We start from the raw sequence: 21,813 nt of genomic DNA on the forward strand, positions 1-21,813 counted from the left end.
TTACATGAATAGGCGAGTGTAAATTTGCACGTTTGTGTGTGTATACTTCTGTTAAGGATTTAGTGGGGGCGATTCTGCTTTGGCAAACCCTCCCCACAGAGTGTACATACAATATAGGGGTAAAGTGCTGTGTTTAGAAAATTGTATCTACATTAGTTTGCGCGTGATGTAGTGTGGCGCGCCAGGGGGGGATTCAACCAAGGAGTGTATAGCGTGTAAAGAAAAACGTGTATAGAAAAATGTGGAAGCTGAACGGTTAAAAGAAGCTAAGAATAACACTAGAGATAGAAACAGTGACCCAGTGGGAAGAAGAAAAATTCACACATTTGTTAACCACATAAAACGGGGAAACGCACAAAAGGATAAGCACACGTGGTTCAAGCATACCTTAGGCCACAGTGAAGTTGGTATAATTAATGGGGAAAAAAAAAATTAAAAAAAAAAAAAAAAAAAAAATAGAATGAAAAATGTAAGGGAAAGAAAAAAACGCATGCCTTTTTGTTGATTCGTAAAGCTGCTTTAAAATAACTTTTGTGAGAAATTATTTTCCATGTGGAAATGGGGGTTCACCCGGTGCGGGTGTGGCGTCGCCAAATGGGGCAAGAAGGAAGGCAGTGTGAAGGGTAGTCACAGGGAAGAAAAAAAAAAAAGAATGCAAAGAGGAACGCAAAATGCAACGTATAATACAACGTATAATGCAACGTGTAATGCAACGTGTAATGCAACGTGCAATGCAACACAACCGGCCAATCTAACCTGTGTGTTGCGCGTTTTTTTTTAAAAAATTAATTCAAATAAAGGAGCATCAAAGGAAAGGTTACAAGGGGTGTGCAATGTATGCGATGAATTCTGCTTTCATTTTTCTTTCGTTTTCTTTTAAAACGTTGGAAAGGGTGTGGATTGCAAATGGGAAGGGGAGGTTCTACAGGGGCGGCGCCGGGTACACACATGCAAGCCGGGAAGGTAGTCTCAAAGGGTTATCCTTAAAGGGTTCTCCGAAGGTATGCCCACTTACCAGCACGCACTGGCGTGTGCACGATGTAGGTCATAGGACACTCGTTCAATCCTCGGGCTGGAATACTGCCTCACCTCCAGGGAGCATACAAATAGGACACGGAGTGGTGCAACCTACAGTCAGGCGGGTGTGCGTGGGGCAACTGCTCAGGGTGGAAAAACACAATGAAAAATCACATACGGTAATTGGCTGTTAAATTAAAATTCAAACCCTGTAACAATGAAGGGAGAAGGGGAAAACACAAACAAAGGAGCGAACGTACGATGGAGGAGGTAGAGTATGTAGGGGATACTTGGCACTGCGCGAGGGAAGAGGCGTGCTAGCACGTGTCAACAGTATCCACGCAGTGAGGTAGACGAGGTCGACGCAGGTATGGCAAAAAACTCACATGTATAAATGGCTGGAATTATTCTAACCCCTCCACGGGGGGGAAAAAAAAGAACATATATACATATGTGTGTATACACGTATGATGTGAAAATTGGTTCTGTTCGAAGCGAAATGAACAGACATGCAAGAAGGACAACCACGTGGGCTTAAACGTGCAGAGGTTGGGAGGGTAGACGGGCCTACTTTGTAGACGCACGTACGTTCCACCAATTTGCGTGTGGAAGAGGCATCGCAACATGTAGGCGGGCACAATTAAGAAAGCAGCACGGGTGTATAGAGGGTGTAAAAGTTCAACTGCTACACTATTGCGACTGTGCCAAGGTGGAACCAGGATGGAAAAAAAATATATACACAGGCACAATTGGAGTTAAGAAGTCAACTCTTGGGAGACCTTTTTTTTTTTTTTTTTTTTTTTTTTTTTTTTTAATTTTTCGGGTGTCCACAGGATTGTGGATATATCAAAAAAGGGAGTAAAATGAGTGGAAAAAGAAAGTTAAACGAATGGAGAAGGGGAGTTATTTTTTTTGTTGACTGGTTTTTACTCTTTCGTTCATTTGTTCTCGCGTGTTCTTAATTTATTTTTTACGCGTGAGCAGTTTTATATTTTGATAATTTCATTTTTCCTTTTATTTTAGCTTAGGGTTTCACTTTATAAGAGTTCTCTTGCGCTCCGTCGTGCTGCCTATATGTGGGCACTCTCACCACGTAGGCACACCTGGCGTTCAGGAGGATGGTAGAGCGAATAGCGCGTGTGACGTGTATGTGCACGTGTAGAATTTTTATTTGGAGAGACTCAGAGTTGGCGTGCACGCAAGAGGGTTGTGCGTTTGGGAGGCATCTCACGTGGGGAAGTACATCTGCTGGGTGGCAGATCTGTCGAGAGGCAGATCGGATGGAAACTAGTTGGGTGGCTACTCAGTTGTTAGTATGTTGGCCTGTTCACCTGTTCGCCTGAGCGTTTTTCCCCTAAATTCACTCAAAAAGTGGAACGCGAACATTCGACTATTTGCAGATCTAGGCGCAAGTGGGCCAGGTTGCCCTCTACCTCGCACGACAGCACTTTTTTCCCCTTAACAAGTGGGCGTTGGCGCGAGGCTCTCCGTGCATGCACATTCGCATGCAAGGTTGAGCGCGGATTTGTATGCATGTGGTGTGGTAAGCAAATAGGCACGCACATGTATTTGCCGTACACATATATATATGTGCTTTTTTTTTTTTTTAATTTTTCTTTTTATGAGTTTTTTTTTTTTCCTCGCCTAGTGAAACGCGCACCCCAGGTGTGCTAACTGAAGGAACTCACAAATAGTAACCCTAATTTGGCATCAAACTTGGGATCCACCACACTGCCGAAAAATAGAGAAAGGGGCCCTCTATACATGCACGTTATTTTGCGTAAAATTGGAAGAAGGGGGATTCACAAAAGGGACCTCCATTTGTAAAAAAGAAGAAGGTGGAAAAAAGAGGAGGAAAAAAAAAAGAGAAAAAAATAGGTGAAAGAAAGAGGAAAAAAGAACACGCAGGGAAGGTATGTGTTCACGTGACTACCCTTCTAACAGGGTAGAAAAGGAGAAGGAAGTCCCCTTCGTTTCGTATGATACGTATATAGGCACATCGGTTGAGAGTCCTGCACATGCGACCGACGCGGAAACTGCAGAGTGGGGCACCATCACACAACTGGTAGGAAAGGAAACTCGGAAAGTTCCCATTACCATCAATACATGGCGTGTAAAAAAAAAAAAAAAAAAAAAAAAAAAAAAAGTATGGTTCATTTGTATGAACAGAATGGCCCATGTAGAGTGCATGCACGGGTAAGCAAACGTGAATAAAATATAATATGCATAAACATTGCCGGAGGGAAATATGCTGACTTGAGCTTGCGGGAACTTTTGCGTTGGGCCGCTTTTATGGGTGCTAATCTTGGAGGCGGCTGCACAAGAAGGCACTGCATACACTAACGGGGGTGTTAGAAAGCCCTAGGTAGTATAAAATAACAGCACTATGAATATATATGTAAAGTATACGTATATGTATGTGTATGTATGCAATATACCTGCCGCAGCAAGCACAAAAAAAGAACCGTTGCCCAAGTGTAGGCGGAGAGGTAATGTCGGAATATTAAGGAGCAACTTTTTTTTAAAAAATACACGCGTGAAGGTTTACACAGTGGAGTGAATAAAATAGAGCAACATATAGGAGAAAAGACTACTGGTGCTAAAATCGCATAAACACATCACAAGAAGGAACACAATTTAAAAAAAAAAAAGAAAACGGGGAAAAAGATGCTTAACGAAACGCGTTTTACCCCGCCATTTGTACACTGAAAAAAAATGTAAAAAAAAAAAAAAAAAAAAAAAAAACATTTTTATGACATATATTTCTTTTTGTTGTTTTTTTTATTAGTATTTTTATAACATAGAAAAGTATGAAAAAAAAATTAAAAGTTACAAGAAAAAAATAGAAGCATGAAAGGAGTAGTAGTAAGGAAGCAGCGACAAAGGAGATGTTGCAAAAGAAGAGAGATTCTTCTAACATTTACAACGCGCATGTACGAGAATAATTTACACGAGCGAATACACGCTTACGGAGGGTATAATTCACACGATATGTAAATATAAAGCATACCCTTTTTGTACACTTAAGGGAGGATACATCCCTGTGTTGGAAAACGCAGTTGTGTATGAGCAGGTGTAGTGGCAACGCGTGGAGAGCGACAAACAGTTGTTTTTAACAACGCTCGTATGGGAGCCCCCCTCATTGCATGCTGACAACGGGAAAAAAAAAAAAAAAAAAAAAAAAAAAAAAATTAAGCGAACGCAATTGTGCATGTAGTGTATGTTAACCTATGTATCATTTTGCCTGCGCTGTGCGAACGAGGAAATTTTCGCAAACTTGCGGAAGAAATAAATCATCGGAAGAGAGGTTCGTGAGCGGGAGAGCGACGTAGAGAAGGAAAGAAGCAGCAAGGGGAATCCCACTATTGAGCAAAGCAGAACCAGAAGTGTGCCTCAAAATACACCGGAGTGGAAAGTGCCAATCCATCTTGTGGTACCTATGAACACCTCTGTGTACGTTGGTAAATCGAGTGAGAAGAGGCATGGCAAGTGGGAAAAAATTGTATTAGGAGCAATTTTTTTTAAAAATAAAAAACGTCCCACGAATTGGCATAATAATATGAGAGTAAAATATGCGTTCGCCAAATAAGTGCGTGAAGTCATTTGGCCGTTTGCTCATTTTCATTTGTGTGTAAGTGAGTGCGGTCATGGGAGGGCAGGAGCGATCCATTGCTTAAGCCTCTGCATGTGTTTGTGTATCTGTATGTCTCTGCTCAGGAGAAGTATGCTCCCCCCCACCGCTCACCCGCCTGTATGAGTATTTGCAAAGCGCGGGTGGAAACCACTTGGTACGTTTTCATGAAATTGTTTTGTATGTACATACGAGAGGGTGAATGTAACCACTTCCTTTCGTGACTCCGCTTTGGGTGAGTATGCAGGCCGTCCACCCGACGGGCAAATGCAAAATCGCCCCTGTGTCTATGTTTTTTTTTTTTTTTATTTTTTTACTTGCCATTTCGGAGAGCATGTGTCCTAATAAAGATGTGACAACCTTTACGTAATAAATATAGTTATTTTATTTTATTATTTTTTTTAATTTTTTTTTTTTTTATTTTTTTTTATTTTTACTTTATTTTTTTTTTTTTTGTGGCGTGTACGTTGGCAAAGGTCCGTTTTGGCCATCTGTGAGTGCACGTTTGTTTTCTGATTCGCTTCACTCCATGTTGTGTTTTGTTTAGTCTTTAAGGTATTTCGAGTTTATGTGAGTGAATCATACGTGCTACGTGTATTAAGGGAAGATATACCCGCCCCTGCCCTTTTCCAGAACGCTTGGAACTTCGCGAACGGTGATACTTAACCGATTCGTGGGGGGCATTCCGCAGTGAGAGCGTATTGCAGAGGTTCGAAGCGAATCGGGAGATTTACTCAAGTGGGAGCTCCAACTGTTCGCCTGTTGCAGATTTGTAACATACCCAGGCAGGAGATAGGACAAGAGGCTTCTTCCCACTAGAGCGGAGCCCCATTTTCGCCACAATTGGGACGATGTTGTGTAGTTAGAAGGCTTCCGCCTGTCGACGCAGCACAAGAGAAAAAAAAAAAAAAAAAAAAAAAACATACATACATATATATTTATATATATACCCTTCCGAGGTGTGCGATTTGCGCATGTGCACTTGTTTGTGTGTCCTCGCGCGTTGATGCCACCATTGTTTCCGATTGTATGTTTTAAAAGTACAATTTTTTTGTGGAGTCTACATTGTGCCATTTAGCTGTTCACACTTTTTTCCCCGCGGAGGGCTCGCTCGTTCGTATAGCTAGCCATTTTGAAGTAGCCAAATTGGGAATTAAAAAAAAAAAAAAAAAAAAAAATACAATTTCATTCGACCAGACAACAAAATGAAGACCCGAAAATTGTGCATAAATGAGTGCATCCCCTATGTGCAAAAGTACGAGTGGGGGGAGGGTAAAGACGGGATGGTTTACGACGTGATGAAGAATATACTGAAGGAGAATTACGATTTGGTGAAAAAGGACATCCATAAGGTGGAATACATAAAGGAGTACATGCCGAATCCTGAAGAGGAGAAGAGGAAGAAAAAAGAGGAAGAAAAGAGGAGGAAGAAAGAGGAGCAGCTGAAGAAGAAGAAAGAGCAGGAGGAGAAGAAAAGGAAGAAAGAGGAGGAAAAAAGAAAGAAGAAAGAGGAGCAGAAGAGAAAGAAGAAAGGGGAGGCGTCTGCAGCGCCGGACCAAGTGATCACCGGGGTGGACATTGCCCCCGAGAATGTCTCACCAGAGGATAAGAGCAAGGAAAGCGAACAAAACAGCAGCAACGGTAAAGATGACGTCAAAACAAATGATGAAGCGGAGCCAAAGTATGCAGAGCTCTGGATTGGAAACCACGAAAAGGGTCCCAACTTAGTACTGTACAAAAATAATTTTATAAAAATCGAAAAATTTCTACAAATATATGAAGCGAAGGAAAAAAAAAAAGGGAAAATTTCAAAATATTTTTCCAAAAAAAATGAAAACGCGAAGGATAAGGATAAGAATAAGGGTAAGGATAAGGATAAGAATAAAAAGAACTCAACCAAGTCGGAAGATGTTAATGCCATTCGGGACAAGGAAGCTGATGGGAAGAGACACTCAGACACTGAAATTTCCTCATTGAATAATTATTCCTTGTACGAAAAGTACGATATTGTAAAGGAAGACATTGATAAGAACACGCTCTTTCCCTATTTGTTTAAGTTGCTGTCCATTTCGAAGCCCCTGAGCATACAGATTCACCCAAACGAAGTGCAGACCCTGTATCTGAATACACTGAATCCAAATCTTTACAAGGACAAAGTATTCAAAACGGAAATGTGCGTCTGTATTAATTCCATGAGTTTACTGTGCGGTTTTATGAATATTTTTAAAATTGCCTTTTTAGTGACCAGAGTGCGGGAGTTGCACGATTTTTTCCTGAAGCGGGAGAATCCACGTGGAGGTAGCAGCGAAACTGGCAGTGGTGGTAGCTGCAATGAGGAACCTGTGCAGGGCAGCCCCTCGGTTGAACAGTCAAAAGATATCTTTCATCTGTTCGACCTGTTCCACACGCAGAAGAATGAGCACGTGGAGGAGCTCATGAGGATGTTGGCGCGTATTTACATCTACATAATTAACTACTCCCTGAAGAGGGGAAGCACGCAGACCTACGACGTCCTCTCGGTGGTCGACAACTACGCGGAATGCATCCAGAAGTACGTGTTCGATGAAGGGTTCTTTGCGGGGTTCTACAGAAATAAGAAATTTTTGGAGCAGAATATAAACCTGGGAAATTTGATAAAGGTGGAGAAGGAGAAGCTGCAAAACAGCGGTGATGGTAGGGGGGTTTCATCGGATGATGAGGAGGAAGACGAAGTACTGGAGGAGCAACTAGAAGTGGATGTCAAAGGGGGGGTAGAAGTGGGCAGTAAAGCGCAGTTACAGGGGGAGAGCATGGTTTCAGTTTCGACTTCGTGTGAAGACCCCGAGGCGAAGCGCACCAACCGACAGGCGAAGAAGAAAAACAAGGGAGTGCCATTGAATGCGGAAGGGGGAGCAGAGGTTAAGGGTAAGGTTGAGATGAATGGTGATATTAAGCGTGAGGTTAACGATGTTGTTAAGGTGGATGGTGCGGTTCGCTCAGACAAGAAGCAGGATTTACAGTGCGCTTCGCAGCCTACGAGCAGAAAGAAAATCCAATCCTTTTATGAGCACGTTTTCAAGTACCTAACGTATCGAACGATGTTAGTGGAAGGGGATTTGTTGAACAAGTGTCTTAATGACATCGAAGCGAAGAATGAAAAATATAAGTCCTATTTGAAGGAAAAGGAATTGTTGAAAAAAAGCCCAGAAGAAATTTATGCGGATGTGTGTAAGAAAAAAAATTACAAAGATGTTCAGGCAGAAACGGAGAATTTTATTATAAGTAATATTTTTGATATTTTCTATAACATATCAAAGTTCTATCCAAATGATGGGGGAAGAATTTTTATATTTATTTTACAACAACTGAATTTGAAGGATGGAGATGTGGTGTATATAAAACCAGGAGTTATTCATTCGTACATTTCTGGGCACTGTCTGGAATGCATGACTAACTCTGATCTGGTCATCCGAGGAGGACTCACCAACAAGGAGGTAGACAAATTGAACTTTATCAAATATGTGAATTATAAGAGAAACTTTCCCATTATTCTAGAGAAGGAATTCATTAACTATAATATTATATCTTATAGTTACTACAAGCTGAAGCATTTTCGAATTTTATTTTTGACGGTTCGACCAGGGGAGAGTGTCACCTTTTTATTTTCTGAAGTGAGTTTTACGTCATGCATCGTTTTGTCTAGCAATCGGACTGTTAAAATTAAGGGCAGGAAGAATGAGAAGAAAAAGGCCAGCATTAAGGGCGTGAAGAAGGGCTCTGTTTTTTTTATTGCACCCAGCATTCACGTCACCTTGGCGAACTTTTACAAGTCGGAGGCCGACGGGGATAAGGAGCTCGTCCTGTACTGTGCCACGTCGTGAGGTCAAGCTGTTCGTTTAGTTGGTAGGTTGGCTGATAAAGCGGTAACAATCGTATCCCCCCTTTTTTGGTCCCAACTACGTGATGTGTTGTGCACACGCCATGGTGTCTCTTTCGCATTGCTTCACGGGACACCCCCCGACGGGGGAACCAGGCATGTTCTGGGTGGCATCGTGTAAAAATGACGAATGAAGCTATATGTGTATTCTGCGTGGCCGAACCGGCTGCCACGCGGGAATTTCACCCATCGTTTATTTTCTTAGCATCAGCACTCCCCCCCCAAAATGGCAAATTTTTAAAAATAAATTTTATCACATTATACTTTTTAACCATGCGTCCTTTTATTGTTAATGATTTTTTTTTTTTTCATCTTCTTCTTTTTTTTTTTTTTTTTTTTTATTCTTTCACCTCTTTGCATATTTAATGCGAAACTGCAAGTTCGTTCTTACCTTATCCGTTTTGTCCAATTTTGAAATTTCTTTAAAATAGCAACGGAGTTGGGACGGCCGTTGGAAACTGGGAAGGCGCCACAGCCGAGGCGGCTTTGATTTAGGGGTGCGCCGGTTACCCATCCACGGCCAGCTCAAAATGGAGTGAAATGGAACCACACAAGTGGGCACACATGCATATATGTATCCATGCCCCTGTGTGTATTTTATGTGTACCTTAAAAAAAGGCGCACCGTGGAGAGGGGACCTGAAGGAGCACCTCCCCAACCACGCAGATTCGCACAGTAGGAATCCATATTGACAAAAAAAAGAAAAAATACGTAGGACATTATTCACATAGAGGAGTCTTCCACTTTGGCCTTCCTACCCTCCACACTGTGACTCTTCAAAAAAAGCAAATTGAGGGCCTGTATGTGTCTGTCCGATTTCCAGTCGACCACATTTTTCATGTAGAGGAGCATCTTCTTCATTTGCTTGCGCCTGTTGTAGGGGAGGGAAGAAGCGGTTGTGTGGGTGGTACGAAATGGGGTGTGCCTAATCGGATAAGCGGCTGGTGAAGATGCCACTTAGGGGAAGGCAACATGGCCACTTCTCAAGCTGCAACCGACGTGTGATTTACCCTACTTTAAGCTGATATCCTTTGGGGAGAACCACGGGGTGGGCTTTCCTACACATGACCTAGAGTAGGAACCCCCAACATCGCGCCTGTTATTGTGAAGGTTGAAGCGAAACCGGTCACTGCCAGGGCTGCTCTTCCCCTGGTCCAGGCACGACTTGATCAACTCACTTTCGACCAGGTGCTTGTTCAGACACAAATGCAAAACGAACTGGATAATATAAATACCGCAGTCGTAAGTGTTGGTTTGCTTGGGGATAACGTTGGGGTAGACGAATTTGAAGAAAATCCGCGGGGGGGCAGCAGTGGACGGCTTATCATCAGTAGCGTTTGCGGTAGCATTCGCCGTAACATTCGTCGTAGCGTTCGTGGTAGCGGCGGGGGCAACCCCTGGTGTCGTGGCTACCCCCGCGGAAGATGCGTAATCCCTCTGCAGCATGTGCTCCAGGTACTTTTTCAATTTGTGCAAAATTTTATTTCCCCTGATGGAGGGGAAAAGCGAGTCGAGGTAAATCATGTAGGCCACTTTAGCGTTTTCATTTTTTTCTTGATCCTCCATTTTGCTTGAAGTGTCATTGCAGGTTCTGGTAGAACCCGTTTTATTTGTGTCGTTCAAAAGGTTCTTCATGTCTTCCTTTGGGGGAATTTTCCCTAAGTGCTGGTCTCCACAATCACTTGAACTTTTTGTATTCTTGCAGGATTGTCTTTCTTCCTTCTCATGGTGATGATGCAGGTTGTCTTGTCCTTGCAGATAATTCCTCAGAAGAGCGGTATTTATTTTTGGCTGTTTCGATTCGGAGAGGACCCCCCTTTCGGAAAAGTACGACTCGCACGATTTGCTCCTAAGGGTTGTATGTAAATGGTTTGGGGGCGGGTCTTCTCCCCTGGGTTGGTTGCACTCACTGGGTGTTCTGCGTTCACTGGTCATGCTGCTCTTTGGGGAATCTTCTTCACTGGGTGTGCTTCCCTTCTGGGAGTATATTTTTTCTTCTTGTTCCCCCTCCTGCTTATCATTAAAGGGGAAGTAGAGCAGCACGAGGGACCAGTGCGTGTTACTAATATTGATGGGAACAAACACGTAGGTGTATTCGTACACCTTCCTATCCAACTTTTGAATCCACCTATTTGTGCTCATATATGCCTTGCAGGAATCTTCATACAACTCAATTTTTTTATAAAAAAAAGTATTGAAAATATAAATGTCGTTTTTTTTCCTCTTGTCATTTTTTAGAACAAAGGAATAGATATAGTTGTGAAAAAAGTCGATAATCGAATCGTCGATGTATTTGAATTTTCCTAAACGGAAGAGATTGTGTGGGTCCATTTTGTATGTGTTGATCTTCCACGCGTTTTTAACGTCTTCCGTTTTTTTGTTGACGTACATTTTGAGCAGGTGCGTGTCTAGTATTCTCTCCTTCTGCATGAACTGCAGTTTGGTTTTTTCTATTTTTGAGAAATTTAAAAATGTCGTTATGTAGAACTTTAGCTTGCTGGTGTATTTGAAGTGCCTCATGAAGTTGCAGCATATGACTTTGATGACGTCGAACAGGCTTCCCACTTTGTGTTTCAGGAAGAGAGCCCCCAGTCCATCTTTTCCGTTGCAGCCTCCGTTGGGTGCGCTGTTTGGGGTGGTTTTGTCTGGTCTTTCCGCGTGGCATCGATAGGGGTCGTCCCCACTTACGCCACTCGCACCGTTAGCCCCTTCCTGGTCGGCACGGCAAGCATCCCCCTTGAGGCAACCCTCCCCGTCGGAGTAGCCACCAAAGCTGCCGACGAACCCATCGCACTGCAACGTTATGGAGCCATTCATCGTGTCGGTCGCGCAACCCTGAAATTGTTGTTGCTCATCCCCCCTTGGGAGGATCTCTTCCACCGAATCACCACACTGCCTGTACCTGGAGTCCGTCTCGGAGATGTAGGTGACGTTGGAGTTGCCGGAGCCACTCGCAAGGGAATCGTTCGAAGTGTCGTTTGCAGCATCGTTCGATGCGTTATTTGCTTCAATTTTTGACGCCCCGTTTGACGTACTGCTCACGTCTTTCACTTGACACCTGCCGATTGGGGCTTCCACCTCGGGGGTGACAATCTCACATTCGCTATTTCGAATCTCAGGAAAAGTATCATCGTATTTTTCCACCTCCGATAAAACATGAAAATTTTTTTGCTCTTTATTTTGCACCTCGTTAGCATTTTCTACTTGCTCTATTTTTCTTTTCCTGCCCTTTTGGGTGTCTTCCTCATTATCGTCGGTAGCCGGATCGTATAATGTTTGGGAGCCTTGGTCCAGGTAGGAGTACGATGAACATATTTTGGAGGGGCGGCTCGAATCCTGGCAGGTGGTGGCGTCATCATGGTGGTAGGTGTTCCCCTTCGAGGTGTTTACGCTGGGGATAAATTTGCTGTGCGCTTCGTGATCAGTTGGATGAATCGAAGTGTGGTTGTATAAAACTGGCTCAACAGAAGCATCCGATTCGAGCACAGCAGGATCAACCTCCGCAGCGTGGTCGGCTGCTCCCCCCTGACATGATATTCTGTCTTCCACTGAGACAGGCTCATGGTGGAGATCGCCTACCAGTCTCGTCTTCACTGCATCATCTTCTAACTTAAAAGTGAACATTAATTTGTTCTCTCCCTGATTTACTTTTTCTTTTATAGTGTTCTCATTCTGGTAGTTGTGATCCTGATCATTCATGGATAGGTGAGTATGGTGTGCCTCATTGAGGTTCCTCCTTTCAGTGTTGTTTTTGTTCTGTTGACTGGGTTGGGAGTTACCCTGTCGGGTACTACGCGTGGGGTAGGGTTTCCCATTCGAAGTGGTGTCTCCCTTAAGGAAGTGAGATTCTTCTTCCCTATGTGATTTTGTATGCTCCCCGTTGGACTTCTTCCTCGTTTTGTAAAAACTGGAGTGCAGGTCGTTGCATTCGTGGGTAGACTTGCTAGACCTCAGAATGTTGGCCTTTTTCGACAGCACATATTTTTGTACGACTGCTTCTTCCTCTTTTGTTAAATTCAAGTTGAGTAGAAGCCACTTAATTTTTAAATGGCTTCGAGTGAACAGTGGAAAGTTTTTTTTTCTCTTCTTCTCATTTATGTCTGGTTCGTTTTCTCCTGTTACCACTTGTGTATCGCTGAAGTAGAGGTCGTTGCTGTAAATGCTTACGTCACTTTCGTAACTTTGTAAGAAGCTTTGTTCAATTTGGTCGTTTGTTATTTGCTTGATTTGCGATCCGTAGTTGTTTGTCCGTTTAGCTTTTGCACATTGCAGCTCGATGTGCCGCTGCTGCTCGTCCTTCAGGAAGCCGTTTATTTCCTTCGTGCACGTTTCTTCGTTACCTGGTGGGAAAAAGGGTGGAAAGCAGAACGAAGTGATCACCTATCTGGTGGGGCATGTATTATGGTGGCATTTATGTACCTCCACCCCTTCGCTACTAAAGAGAGGGTAGGATTTCCTTGCAGTACCTTGATCGAAAGCCGCAAACTGGTTCATGTATATGTCTGCTGGCTCGCGAAAATGGAGAAAGAGAATTTTAACTTGGCTGTCACATGCATTATCGTTATCGCCTGAGTGGGTCACGTTTTTTCCCATCTCGTCTGCTTTCCCGCAGGAGTGGTCACCAGGATGAATGCCCTTCGGGAAAGTACCATCAACACTACAACTGTCAATTTGGGCGTCCCCTGTTGGGGCATCCCCCTTGTGGGAGACCCCCCTCTCACCTTTGTTAATCTTCTGCTCCAAAATGCTTTTCAAGGAGTTTAACGTTTTATCATCTGGGTTGTTGAATTTTGTGAATTCGATGGTGGAAAAGTCATAGCTGCAGTGTACGCTATCGAACAATTTTGTGACAACCATTTTTTTGGTGCATCTTTCTCCCAAGTTAGGGTTTTCACTTAGCATTACTGCCGCTTTATCTTCCACTTTTACATTGTACTTGCCTGATTTGCAGTCATGGGTTGGTTCTTCCTTGCAGGACGAGGTAAATTCGTTGACGATGGGGTTGTGTTCATCATTGTGACGTGGGGGTGCATCACCAGATGGTGGTTCACTTTTAACTTTAGCGCTGTGCAGAAATGCACTCACTTTGCTCATCTCGTCTCCATGGATAGAGATGGCTTCTGGAACGGCAGCTGCACAGGCACCACTACCTGGGGGTGTCTCCCTCCTCCTGACCTTCCTAGACTCGACCTCGTATATATAAATTTCGTTGCTCCTTTTGTGGAGGCACAGATACAGCTTTATCCTCTTTTTGCTGTAAAAGTGGTGTAGGTACTTGTTCTGCCCGGATTTGCTTCCACGGGTGCTAGGATAGTAGGTCATAATTCTGGAATTCCCACCGATGTATGAAATGAGCTCTACTATAATAAAGTTGTCTGTGTCTTGTTCGATCTGTTGGTTGCTGTCATCGGAGGAGAGAATTTCGCACAGTTCGTTGGTGTATTGTTGGCTTCTCCTTCGTGCATCCTTCTCCTGCTTCTGTTTCTCATCCTTCTTTTCCCTCCCTTGCGAGCTGCAGTTGTCTGGGTCTCTGGGTTCGCTTTTCTCGTTGCCTTCCCGCTCGGCGCTTCTCATGTTGTGCGTCCAGTGGGGTGCACTCCTCATCGCTGCCAAGTGCAGGTGCTAGTGTGCAATGCCCTCCCTATTTTATTTATCTCATGTATTTGATTAGCTCGGATTCCCCTCCTTTGTGCACATTTCCGTGTGGGAACGAGGGAAAGTTTCTTTGTGGATCTCCCAAAAGGTGTAGCACTTACCCAACGGTGCTGTTGCAAGGGGGGCAGCCAAGTTGGAGTACAACAGTAAAGGCGCTAGACAAATGAGTGCAAAAAAAAAAAGTAACATAAGGTGGTCAATCTGTGAAACAAATGATCGCTCATCCTTTGGTGCGCGGACGTGAGGGGTCCTTGTTCGTTGCTCCAATGGATGAACACACCTTGGCATTATATGCACATGGGAAATTTAAAAAAGTTTCGCATTTCATCGTATAAATGCACTATTTGTACGCATTGCAAAACGCTTCTTATAGGTAAGATGCGACGTGTCAAAAACGGAGCAACACAATGTGATTCGTCCCAGCTTTTGAAGCGTTGGAGTGGAATTGGGTTTCCCATCCGTTTCGCAGGACTTCACCTCCATGTGTTCCTTTATGGAGAGGAAGACAATTTAGGGGGTGCCTCCATGCTTACCCATACGAACGTATGCACAGGTACATGGTCGAACGTGCAAAGATGCATACACGTGTGGGAACATAAGAATATATGCGCATGTGAATATGCCCCCACCCCCCCTCTCTTACGTCTCAGCGAGAGAGTGTGTTCTTCGTTAAGGAATGCAGATCTCAGTAGCGTTACGCACTCCCCATGTTTATATAAAGACGCTATTCACACGGCTTGTGCAGTTTCATACACATGGCTAAGTTAGTACATTTAGGTGAGGGAGAAAAAAAAAATAATTATAAATCCCTTTTGGGAGAATTTTTATGCATGTGCTATGTAATCAGCTAACCGGAATGAAGGACAAAATTTTCGTTTCAAATGTGTAATGTGTAACGGGTGTAGAGATGGCGATCGATGTAGCGGTAGTGGTAGAGGCTGCTCCTTTTTGTTCCTTCCCCAAGTGGACACGAATTAGGTTAACGGGCAAGCATTTTCGTCGTAGGCAAGTTAGCAATGCAAATGATTATGCTCACATATTCGGAGGGAAAAAAAAAAAAAAAAAAAATGTGAACTGTTCATACACTTGCAAGAAGGTTAAAATTGAAAAGTAAATTTTTACATTTTTTTAATAGCACGAATTGGGAAATAGTTCCCTTTTTTTTTCTTCTTCTTTTCAAAATTGGCTTGTCTAGCAGAAGTTACAAAAAAGGAAATTCCCAAAGGATGTGCGATCGGAAGACGTACACCTGCAGCAGCTTGGTTTATTTGACAGCAGTGGTAAAGCAAAAGTTAAGGAATCTTTGCTGTGAACACATCACTACCTGTCAACCATGCTCGTGCATGTGGAGCGAATGTGAAGGTGTAACGAGTACACATGGAGATGTGCAATGAGGGAACGCGTATGCAAAAAGAAAAAAAAGCGTTACGTAGGTACGGCACTGATGTGTTGACGCGTGGGAAGGTCGACGTATTCATCTTTGCGTGAATGAAGTTTTCCTCCGTTTTAGTTGGCTCGGTAACATCCTAAAGGGAAACGGAACGCAGCGATCTTTTAAGAGGAGCGGAAAGTGAAGCATTTAAACGGAGAAGCGCTCCTCAACCGGTTTTATCATTTTTTTTTTTTTTTTTTTTTTTTCCTAAAAAAACGTTATGGGAATATGCTATACTGTGGGAGAAGTACAATGACGCGAATCGGTTGAAAGAAGGATGCCGAAAATACACAGTGCATTTTATCAAGCTACACCCTAAAAAGGTGCGCCTGCCTTTAAAAAAACAGAAAACAAAAAAAACACATTTTATAGTCATCAGCTATATGTACATTTAGCAAAGTGAGCAGATATTGTATGTTTCATTTTTCCCCCCAAGTGGCAAAACACAGGAGTAGCAAGAACATATGGTTGGGCGGCCCACATCGACTCGCATTTAGGTACTCTATACACCGCTCAGCTGAGGGAAAAAATATATGAACAGTAAAAGCGGATTAATCGTTTAACCGTTTAACCGCTTAATCGTTTAATCGTTTAATCATTTAAGTGGAGTGATTTTACCCCCCATTCAGCAGAGCAAGCCGCCGCTTCATGCGCGTGTTTACCAACTTGACTCGCGTTGAAGTCGAATTTAACTGCTGCAGTGATCAGAGAAGTGTACAAACGAAGGCGCAAAAATAATCGCGGTGTTCTTCCTATTTCTTGGGAAGGGAAGAAAAACACACAGCTCATAGTGTGAGGCTGAGGGGAGAGCCACAAAATAGAGGCTACAGTTGGATCCTCTTCGTACGGCCTAAAAGCAGACTCGCGTCAGCGTAGAAAAAAACAGAAGCGAAGTTGTCACCACAGCTCAGGTAAGGCTACAGTTACGTGCGCCTCTTCTGTTGATATTTTGCAGAACTAGACCAGCAGATGGGCGTCGCCGCAAGTGGCACCGCCAGGCGTATGCACAGTTGAGAGGAAACCCACACGTTCGTGTAGGCACACGTTAGAGGGAAAATGAAAAGAGGATTATGACGCTTCCACCCCAGTATGTGCATACTTCCAACATGTGGTGTTTTCTTTTCCCCCTTTATGCAGCCCCAATGGACATGAACCTAGAAGAGCGAGCATACACCTCCCCGCTGATGCGGTACATATATCAGCAAAATGAACCCGCGAAGAAAAGCAACGGGGAGGAAAAGAGTTACGGTTTTACACCATTCAGTATACGGCTAGGAAGTCTACCAATAAAAAATCCCAGCGACAACAAATATATGTCAAATATGAACTCCTTAAACATCGTGAATTTGCTTCCTTTGTCTTTGTTCTCCAACTATAATAGCAACAACATGAGCTCAACGGATATTTTATTTTTGCCTAAATTTTCGACGTTCCTTTTTTTCACCATCCCCATTTTTGTCATGTTGCCAAATTTGACGCTGTACACCAAGCACTGGTTTTTCTTCGCCCCCAAGTAGGCGCAAATGCGGGTGGACTTCCCTAGCTGTTAAGCTTTCCACCCATTCGTCGTTAACCATACGGGAAGAGGAACTTGTCTAGCGTAACTTCTTTTTATGCGGTGCGCGTCGCCAAAATATGTTTTTTGTACCACCTCTTTTTATTTTTATGATTTTTCCCATTAGTGCTTCCTCAGTTGTGGGATAGCAGAAGGGGAGATTTTTTTTTTTTTATCAAACAAGTAAATTTTTACCATTTTGACCCGTCCGAATGGGTTAAGTTAATGCCACCTTTGGGAGAATGGAATGTTGTTGCCGGACGGGGGGATGATTATTCCCCGTTGCTGTTCGCCTGACCGTTCGTTCCGTTTTGTGTGGACGAAAAAATGCGGCGCAGCTTCATTCGTGCAGATGAGGATACTTCCGACGGGAGGGTCGCCCTTTATTGGGGAGGAAAAAAATAGGGGACAGGCAAATTTGTTCCTTCCCCCGTGCTGAGCAAAGTTGGAGCAGAAGTCACAATTTAATCCTTAAAAAGGGAAGGACATTATGTCAAAGTGGAAAAACCATAACATGGTACAGTGATGCTAAGAAAAAAAAAAAATAATAAATTCTTCCCCTTGGAATCTTCTGCGTATGTTCCAACATAATGCGTATTTTTTTACTTTCCGCGAAGGCGCAGCTTACCACAGGTTTTTTCGCGGTGCCGTTATAGGGCAATAAAAAAAAAAAAAAAAATCATCACAAATGAAAGGAAAAAAAGTGACGACGAAACGGTGAAGATAAATCTGCTTGATCTTGACTTGGATCTACGCAGCGGGATTCAACAACGCATTTTTTTTCTTTCATTATGATGGCGCTTGAGTAACAAGTTGGTATAGTTGGTATTTTTATTTATTTATTTTTATTTTTCTTCCCATGTGAGCGCCAAAAAAGAAGATGATCAAGTCGTTCATAAACAACGGGATTAAAATATACTCGTTAACATCGGGGAGGGTGAGTCCCGAGAATGGTGGTGGCATCGGCAGCGTAGGAAAAGGTAGTGGAAGGAAAAAGAAGAATGCATCCATTGGGGGGAGTGAGAACTCGGTGGAGATTTTGCACGATTTGGAATTTTCACAGAAAAGTGAACAAGTGAAGATAAGCGATGACGGGAGGTATATCTGTATCAGTGGGATGTATCCACCTCAGGTGGGATTGTATGACACGAAAGAAATGTCTATAAAGCATAGGAGGCATTTCGACGAAGAGGTTGTAAATTTTGAGTTCCTAACTAGTAACTATGAGAAGCTAGCTTTTTTATGCAAAAACAGACACCTAGAATTTCACAACGCAGCAGGAAAGTACTACAAAATGAGGATTCCAAAGGAGGGCAGAAATTTACTGTATAATAGAGAAAATTCTAATCTATATATTTGTTCCTCTTTTGACGAAATATACGTTTTGAATTTAAACAAGGGTGGGTTTGAAAGTTCCATGAGTACGAAAAATGAACACAACAATTTTTTATGTCGAAATATGCAGCTGCCTGTTTTGGCTACAGGGGGGTCGAGTGGATTTTTGGAAATTTGGGATGAGCGCGTGAAGAAGAGTATTTCTTGTTTGGACATTCATCAGGGGGAGGAACTAACTGCTGGATGTTTTTCCGAGAGTGGGTTGAAATTGGGTGTTGGGACGGAGAAGGGTATCGTGAAGATGTACGACATTCGTCATAATAGGCCGCTCCTTGTGAAAGACCACTGCAACGATTTGGCCATTAAGAAGATCGAGTTTGTTAGCATCGGCAGGAGTGGTGGAGGCAGCACTGCAGTAGGAGCTGGCAGTGGAACGTTTACTAATGAGCGCTTTCTCCGTGGTGGTGGTCAGTGTGGCCCCCCCGTCGCAGGTGGAAGCGGTTCAAACGAGTACGTCACATCTGCAGACGCGAACTGCATAAAAATATACAACGAGAACAATCCCAATTTGTTGTCTTTCCATGTTGTGAATAGGGAGAGCGAAAGTGGAAAGAGTAAAGGTGGGTCAAAAAAAACAAACGCGTTCAAATTACTTGGAAACGATACGATAAGTATCAATTCGTTTACCTTTTATAAAAACTCGGGGTTATGTTTCATCCCCTGTGACAGTACGAATGTTTCCCTTTACTTCATTCCCTACATTGGGATTGCCCCCAAGTGGTGTAACTTTCTCGATAACATCACGGAGGAGTTAGAAGAAAGAGAGAAATACGACAACAACAGGGATGATGGTGACACGCAGTATGCCAACACGAATGACCTCTTCGACGATTATGTATTTGTTTCGAACGAACAAGTGGAAAGGATGAATATAAGTCACCTGAAAGGAACGCCCAACTTAATTTCCTACCTACACGGGTACTACATGCCGTCCAAAATGTACACAGATATTAAGAGCGTCCTTGAAGCCGATAATTTGAACCAAGTGAAGAAGGCCATTGTGCAAAAGCGGCTGGAGAAGAAACAGCAGATGCGAATCCCCGACAGAAGCGTTATGGTGAACAGAGAGTATGTCGATAAACTACTCACCAGGGTGAACAAGAAGGTGGACAAAAAGCAGAAGGCTATCGTGGATGCCCAGGAGCTGTTGCAAGACGAGCGGTTCAACAAGCTCTTCTACGACCCCGAATACATGGTCGAGACGGTCGACTTGGGCGACCAGCCGGGTTGAGGGGCCGTCGCTATTCGTGGGGTAGGTAAATAACCCTAGTGCGTGTTTCCCTTCATTGGGGAGTATAGCGACATCTGCTGGATTGCACTCCGCTAAAGCTTATTCGAAGATGGAGAGCAGCATCGTTTATCCACTATTGGCTAGTACCAAGCGAAGAATGCCCAGACGGTTGCTGAGTTTCCCCACTCCTAATATAATAGGAGTAACCAAGCAGGGAAAAAAACTGTTAGTAAATTTTTTTTGTTCATCAAGGAGAAGCGCTGCGGAGGAGTACACCGCATGGGCGCATCCCTCATCTAATTTGAAGGGGAGAAAGGGGAACAAATTTCCCAGGGGGAGCCTCCAATATTGTGGGAACAATTGGGCGAACATGACCACACGGCGAGGAGACCAGTTAAAAGAATGGTGGTAAGGTCGAGACGGTTTCGTCCCTATAACGAGGATGCACAGGGGGCCCTTTACCCCCTTATATTTATCCCCATTCCTTGGGATGGTGAACATTGTTTGGGTGGTTCTTGCCCTTCAAGCGGTTGCACGTTATTTCGCATTGTTGCGTGTTACCGTGGTTGAGTTCGTTGTGTGTCGCTTTATTGCGCTTCGCCCTTTTGTTGCCCATTTTTTTTGCCTTCGTTTCGCCCTTTTTTTTTCTATTTACCCTCTTCTCATTTTTTGTGACCCGCTCACCGAAGCGGTATCTTTGGCGGGCCTCCCGCGCAAGATTTATTTGTTCCACTTATAGGACTTTGCATTTGTCAAAATTTTAATTAACTTTTTTCTCCACAACAACTTGCTTCTCAACAACTTTTTTTTCTTTGAAATGTGTAATGCAGTACATGCAAGAACCGACTCATTTGGGAGAAAAAAAAAAAAAAAAAAAAAAAAATAGAAATTCTACACCTAGTAGGCAGTTGTAAAAAAAAAAAAAACACACAAGGGAAAAAAAAAAAAGAAAAAACCACAAAAGGGGAAAAAAAAACCGCGAAAGAGAAAGCAAAATGGCGAATAAGTCGCACACGAAAAGAAAATGTTCTTCTTGTTCTGCGGGATCATTTTTTTTCTCATTTCATCTAATTGTGTGCTAATGTAGATGAGGCGGTTAGAACCCTGAACCTGCGGTTGCATCTGCCTATGTGTACTCTCATTTGGCGTGTTCCGCTTTGTTCAGCACAAACGGTCACCCGTGCGCTTGTTCTGTGCATGCATGCATGAATGTATTTTTTCTGTTTCACTTGCGGCAGTCGTTGCATCTGTTTCTGCGCGAAGATTGGTTTACCCCCCTAGTCAACACGACTAACGTGGTCAAGTCGGTGAATTCGATATTTTAACCAATTTTGTTGCCTCTTTTTAGTCGGCACTTACTTGCCATCCCACACACCTACACTTTATTCTTCTATGCGGGTAGCTGTAACTAGCTTTTTTTTTTTTTTTTTTTTTTTTTTTTTTCCTTTTTGCCGTTCCGCTTAACCACCAGAACCGGTAACCCTTGTCGTTTACTTTCTGTGCCTCTGACATACTTTCCATTTTGTTTCTCCCGAGTATAGTATATTAGCTTATGACTTTTCCCTGTGCGTCGAGAATATCCACTGTGGATCACTTCGTGTCCTTAAGTAGTGCAAAGAAAAAAAAAACATTGTTTGCTTTCAGTGGTTAATATTTTCTTTGACTTTAGTGCAATGTGTCCTTTTTGTTCTGCGGAACTGCTACCTGCATGCGTCCGTCATTTGTACTCCCCTTCATATATCTGCTCTCACACACACACCAACGGCTGCATCAAGCGAATTGATGTGGTTTCTGTAGATACCCTGACTTCGAAATGCTCGTCATTTTTTTTGAAAATTTAATGCTACATTTGGAGAGACTTGTATTTTACTTGGAGTTATCTCTCTTCTATCTAACGGCGCTTTTCCTGTGCAGTTGATTTGTCGGTCGCATATGTGAGGGCACCGGTATCGTCTGTACTGGGTGAAGTACTCCCATTTGG

General features: G+C 43.2%; 4 protein-coding genes across 4 annotated transcripts; 3 read left to right on the forward strand and 1 right to left on the reverse strand.

Annotated features, from left to right (window-relative positions):
- Positions 1-5,853: 5,853 nt before the first annotated feature.
- On the forward strand, positions 5,854-8,508 carry PCOAH_00002080 (Mannose-6-phosphate isomerase; the record flags this gene model as incomplete). The annotated part of the gene is made up of 1 exon (XM_020057025.1): positions 5,854-8,508. The coding sequence occupies one exon, from the start codon at positions 5,854-5,856 to the stop codon at positions 8,506-8,508; it is 2,655 nt and encodes an 884-aa protein (XP_019912548.1).
- A 785-nt stretch (positions 8,509-9,293) lies between these two features.
- PCOAH_00002090 (Uncharacterized protein) lies at positions 9,294-14,168 on the reverse strand (the record flags this gene model as incomplete). The annotated part of the gene is made up of 3 exons (XM_020057026.1): positions 9,294-9,435; positions 9,580-12,904; positions 13,031-14,168. Coding segments are annotated over 3 exons (4,605 nt in total), but the record flags the coding sequence as incomplete, so codon positions are not given.
- Positions 14,169-16,793: 2,625 nt separating this feature from the next.
- On the forward strand, positions 16,794-17,168 carry PCOAH_00002100 (Uncharacterized protein; the record flags this gene model as incomplete). Its single annotated transcript, XM_020057027.1, has 1 exon — positions 16,794-17,168. One exon carries the CDS (start codon positions 16,794-16,796, stop codon positions 17,166-17,168), a length of 375 nt encoding a protein of 124 aa, XP_019912443.1.
- A 918-nt stretch (positions 17,169-18,086) lies between these two features.
- On the forward strand, positions 18,087-19,832 carry PCOAH_00002110 (Uncharacterized protein; the record flags this gene model as incomplete). The annotated part of the gene is made up of 1 exon (XM_020057028.1): positions 18,087-19,832. The coding sequence occupies one exon, from the start codon at positions 18,087-18,089 to the stop codon at positions 19,830-19,832; it is 1,746 nt and encodes a 581-aa protein (XP_019912402.1).
- Positions 19,833-21,813: the final 1,981 nt, after the last annotated feature.

Source organism: Plasmodium coatneyi, chromosome 1 (assembly GCF_001680005.1).
Source record: "Plasmodium coatneyi strain Hackeri chromosome 1, complete sequence".
Taxonomy (NCBI): domain Eukaryota; phylum Apicomplexa; class Aconoidasida; order Haemosporida; family Plasmodiidae; genus Plasmodium; species Plasmodium coatneyi.